We start from the raw sequence: 4,760 nt of genomic DNA, 5'->3' as shown, positions 1-4,760 counted from the left end.
TTAGGTGTACCTGAGTAAATAGGCTCAATAGCTATCACTGACACTAATTTTTCTGCTATAAGCAAATTGTATATCATTACTAATCGATGCATTGTAAAGTTCATCTCAAAATGCCTTGACAGAATCCTGACTTTTAAACGTCTTACCACCCTTAAATGACTGACTACCCAATGGCCCTACCTTGTGCCATAGCAGGTTGACATGGTGTATATATAGACTACCCGGCATGTCTACATTCCAGCTATATCCAAAGCAAGCAAGCTCATAAAAAATGGCGCCCACCCAAGGCAAGCAGAGTTCTCAGGATTTGCTCGAGGCTCAAGTTGACCTTTGGCACCATTCATTGGGATTTGTCAAGTCCATGGCACTCAAATGTGCAATGGAACTGCAAATCCCTAACACCATCCAACACCATGGTGGGGCTATGACTCTTTCTGAGCTGGCCACAAAGACAGGGATCCATCCGTCTAAGCTTCCCCCCTTACGGCGACTCATGCGTGTACTCACCGTATCAGGCATCTTTGTTGTCCATGACTCAGCCTCGGGAGACAACAAGGAGGCTGTGTATGGACTTACCCCAAGCACGTGCCTCCTCGTCAGCGATGAAGTTAAATCAAACCTATTTCCCATTCTGTCTTTGTTCCTTGATTCAACTGCCATTACACCCTTTTTCGGCATGCACTCATGGTTCCTAGATGAGCATTCCACGTCCCTGTTCAAAAAGGCTCACGGCCTTAACGTTTGGGAAATGGCTGACCAGAACAATGCTTGCAACGAGCAAATCAATAACGCGATGGTTTCTGATAGTAACTTTTTCATCAATATCCTCTTGAGGGAGTGTGGTGATGTATTTCTTGGCATAAACTCACTTATTGATGTTGCGGGAGGACACGGTGGAGCTGCTAGGGCAATTGCTATGTCGTTCCCCCAGATGAAATGCACTGTGTTGGATCTCCCTCATGTGGTTGCTGGAGCTCCCAGTGATGCCCATGTGTCATTTATTTCTGGCGATATGTTTAAGTACATTCCACCGGCGGATGCTCTTTTCCTGAAGGTAAACTCTTTAGGGTTTTTTTTTGTTCCCTTGGCATACATCACGTCCTCATTTGAGAATATATTGTCTAACTCATAAAGTGTGCATTTAGCCTCTTATACATACTAATTGAACCAATAAATTAACCTACCTAAATTTCTTGTGATAAAACTATAATTTCAAATATTATAGCGACTAATGGTAACTTTTTTTTCTGCTGTGAATCTTAGTGCATTTTTCACGATTGGTGTGATGAAGACTGTGTCAAGCTACTGAAGAATTGCAAGGAAGCTATCCCTCCCAGAGATGCTGGTGGAAAGGTGATAATCGTTGATATGGTGGTTGGATCTGGGCCAGATGACATTGTAACAAGAGAGACACAGGTTTTCTATGATCTCTTTATCATGGGTGCTGAGGGGATTGAGCGAGAGGAATTTGAGTGGAAGAAGATATTTATGGAAGCTGGGTTCAGCAATTACAAAATTCTATCAGTGCTGGGAGTTAGATCTGTTATTGAGCTCTACCCTTGAACACTCGATGAAAAACTACGCGGTAATCGGTATATTGTGTATTAATAAACTGGCATGAATAACATGTGTGCTTTCTGGCTGCATGCCTTTAGCCTAGTGTGGTGAATAGTGTACTGTACCTTATTGTAATTTTTGCGAGGTGTGAGCGTTGTGACCAATAAATTAGCTCTCTTACTACATAGCAAATATATGCAGCAGGTTATTAGAATCTGTTCCAGCAGTGTTTATGCATAAACTACAATCAGCAGACAGATCTATATTTATTTTATGAGAATTACTCCTATAAAGAACGCTGCAGGACCCCCCTGCTGGGGGCCTAGGCCTTCCACACCGCCTGTTTCACCTCGGCTTCGCGCAGCTGGCTCCCTGGTGGGCTTGTGGCCGTTCGATCGCCACGGCCACCCCCGCACCGGCCAATTTGCCATGGGGGTTCATGACAGTGGGATGCGGGAGCGGCCGAGGCCACCCTCCTTTGGTGTTTTTGTCTCACCCACGTGCACCTTCTTGCGGGCTACCCGCGCGACGGAGAGGCCGGGTCCGCCTGTCAGCCTCTACATTCTGCACTGAGGTGGTTCGCCTGCATCGGGCGCGTCGTTCGTGCCTCATTGGCCCCGCATTGATCTTCACAGATGCTTCACACCCGACCTATTTTCCTTGGGGGTCCACGACGCCTGGTGCGTGGGTGCCACCGTGGCCACCTTTCTGTGGTAGCTTTGCATCGCGCCCGCGTGCGCCAACACACGCGCTGCTCCGGGCATGATGGGGGAGTTGGGACAGATTCTTAGCATCGCTTGCTCCTGGACGGCCTTGTTCGCTCGCGCCAGCTGGCGCGCCCGTGCATGGAACCTGCCCGAGTGTGCGTATGTGTTCCCGACGGCTCGAGGTGATGGCTGGGAGCTGGGTGGTCGGAGAGGGCTGCTCGGATGTTTGATGTTGGCCGGCTGCCATCTGCCACCGGCCCCTGTTGCCCTTCACCCGCGTGTGTCGTTTCGTTCGCTTGTCCAGGGGCATCCGATGTTTGGGCCACCGGCTAGAGGCAGCCGTCTTACCTGGGTTTGCCCGGATGTGCGTGCTCATGCTCGTTTCTTGGACCCCACCCGGCTATCCCACCCAACACCCGGCTGTTGCCTGCACTTTCGACACGTTGCGGAGCCGACGTCTTTTTGGCCTATTAAGGTAGGTTAAGGAACGTGCTCGTTTTTTGACTTCGGCCCATTCCTACTGCCGTCCGACTAGTCCTGTTTCCGGCCAGAGTCGGGGTGGAGTTGTGTTTGTTTCATCCGTCTGGTTATGTCCGTCTAAAACACCTTGGTTTTTGACACTTCTCTTTTCAAAAACTCCTTTGAAAATTTGTTGGAAGTTTAAATTGGATTTCAATTTGAATGGCTCTATGGACTGAAAAGCTCGGGAAATTTTTTCTTTCCCAAGTGAATCAAAGCTTTTAAATTTTTATCCAGGTCTTGTCGATTCCATCCTAGCTCGACCACAACCTTTATTCAATTTAAATATTCCTTTTCTATTAAATGGATAACTCTTTTTACCTAGGTTGTGCACCAACCAATATTTCTCTCTTGCCAAAACTTCCAACATAATTCTCGTAAATTAATTGGACCGTATGATTTTAAGGTCCCTTTGTTTAAGTGCAAATGGGTCAATCTGTCAGGAGGCGGGGTACATGTAGACCCACAGTACAGAATGACAACAGTGGATTTGAACGATCTTGGGTACACAGACGAACCGTTCGTCCTAGCAATGATGTGGCGCATTTTTCTATGTGAAGGACATGTCTACCAAACCGAGAAAAAGAAAAGATAAGGAAGCGAATAAATCATACGATGAGCCAAAGCGCCACATAGTTATTTCAGGAAAAAGAGACATCGTGGGAGTGGAGGGCAAGACAGACATGTCCGAAGATTATGAAAAGTTTCATGAAATTCCTCCCTTCAAAGTCAAGGCTGACCCAAGCACCCTGTCAAGCGATGAAGAATATTCATGGTTACGGCGCAATAAGCAAAGGACACAAGCGAAGAAAAAGTGAAGACTTTCTCTCCACAACTATTATGATGATGTCTTTGATCTAGAATATCACTGCAGTTACATGTGAAGAAAATGAAATGCATTTTGTAACAGACGAGTTTCCGTATGAAACTCGGATACTTCGAAATAGATTGTCCATTTTGTACACGAAGTGCATCCTGTTTTTGCCGTAACCCTCTCAACTTTTTAGCACATGCTATGTCGGTGAAATGATGATACCATGCCAATTTTCAACCTCTTGAGAGTTCATTTGAAGTGCTTTTCAATTTCAGGGTCATTTAGCTCAAAAAAATTAGTAAATGCATGAAAAATAACAGATGAAGTCAGAAAGGGTTGAAAATTGATGATGTGGCTTTGAATGGTTCATTTTGAACACACAAAAAGTCTGGAGTTCTAATAAGTTCAAAAAAAGTCCCTTTGTAAACAGATAAGTTTTCGTGCGAAACCCTTATACTTCGAAAGAGATTGTCCATTTTGTACACGAAGTGCATCCAGTTTTTGCCGTAACCCTCTCAACTTTTTAGCACATGCTATGTGGGTGAAATGATGGTACCATGACAATTTTCAACCTCTTTAGAGTTCATCTGAAGTGCTTTTCAATTTCTGGGTCATTTAGCTTAAAAAATTTGTAAGTACATGAAAAATAACAAATGAAGTCAGAAAGGGTTGAAAATTGATGATGTGGCTTTGAATGGTTCATTTTGAACACACGAAAAGTCTGGAGTTCAAATAAGTTCAAAAAAATGAAATCCCTTTGTAAACAGATGAGTTTTCGTCTGAAACCCTAATACTTCGAAACAGATTGTCCGTTTTGTACACGAAGTGCACCTAGTTTTTGTCGTAACACTCTCAAGTTTTTAGCACATGCTATATGAGTGAAATGATGATACCATGCCAATTTTCAACCTCTTCAGAGTTCATATGTAGTGCTATTCAATTTCAGGGTCATTTTGCTCAAATAATGAACTAATATAAAAAAGAATGATCTAGAAAACTTTTATGAAACTCTAATAGAAAAAAAATAATAAACTAAAAGAATGAACTAGAAAACTTTAATGAAACTCTAATAAAAAAAGAATGAACTAGAAAACTTTAATGAAACTCTAATAAAAAAAGAATGAACTAGAAAAACTTTAATGAAACTCTAATAGCAAAAAGGA

General features: G+C 43.7%; 1 protein-coding gene across 1 annotated transcript; it reads left to right on the top strand.

Moving 5' to 3' along the window:
- The first annotated feature begins 252 nt into the window (after positions 1-252).
- On the top strand, positions 253-1,798 carry LOC123125977 (acetylserotonin O-methyltransferase 1). Its single transcript, XM_044546405.1, has 2 exons — positions 253-1,054; positions 1,264-1,798. The coding sequence occupies exons 1-2, from the start codon at positions 272-274 to the stop codon at positions 1,561-1,563; spliced, it is 1,083 nt and encodes a 360-aa protein (XP_044402340.1). The 5' UTR covers positions 253-271; the 3' UTR covers positions 1,564-1,798.
- Positions 1,799-4,760: the final 2,962 nt, after the last annotated feature.

Source organism: Triticum aestivum, chromosome 5D, assembly GCF_018294505.1.
Source record: "Triticum aestivum cultivar Chinese Spring chromosome 5D, IWGSC CS RefSeq v2.1, whole genome shotgun sequence".
In the NCBI taxonomy this organism is placed as follows: domain Eukaryota; kingdom Viridiplantae; phylum Streptophyta; class Magnoliopsida; order Poales; family Poaceae; genus Triticum; species Triticum aestivum.
Note: the sequence above shows the minus strand (reverse complement) of the source record. Positions and strands in the feature narration are given on the sequence as shown.

Coding starts and splice junctions, on each gene's coding strand:
- LOC123125977 (XM_044546405.1), top strand. CDS start 272: ATGGCGCCCACCCAAGGCAAGCAGAGTTCTCAGGATTTGCTCGAGGCT. Junction 1,055..1,263: donor CGGATGCTCTTTTCCTGAAG/GTAAACTCTTTA, acceptor TGTGAATCTTAG/TGCATTTTTCACGATTGGTG.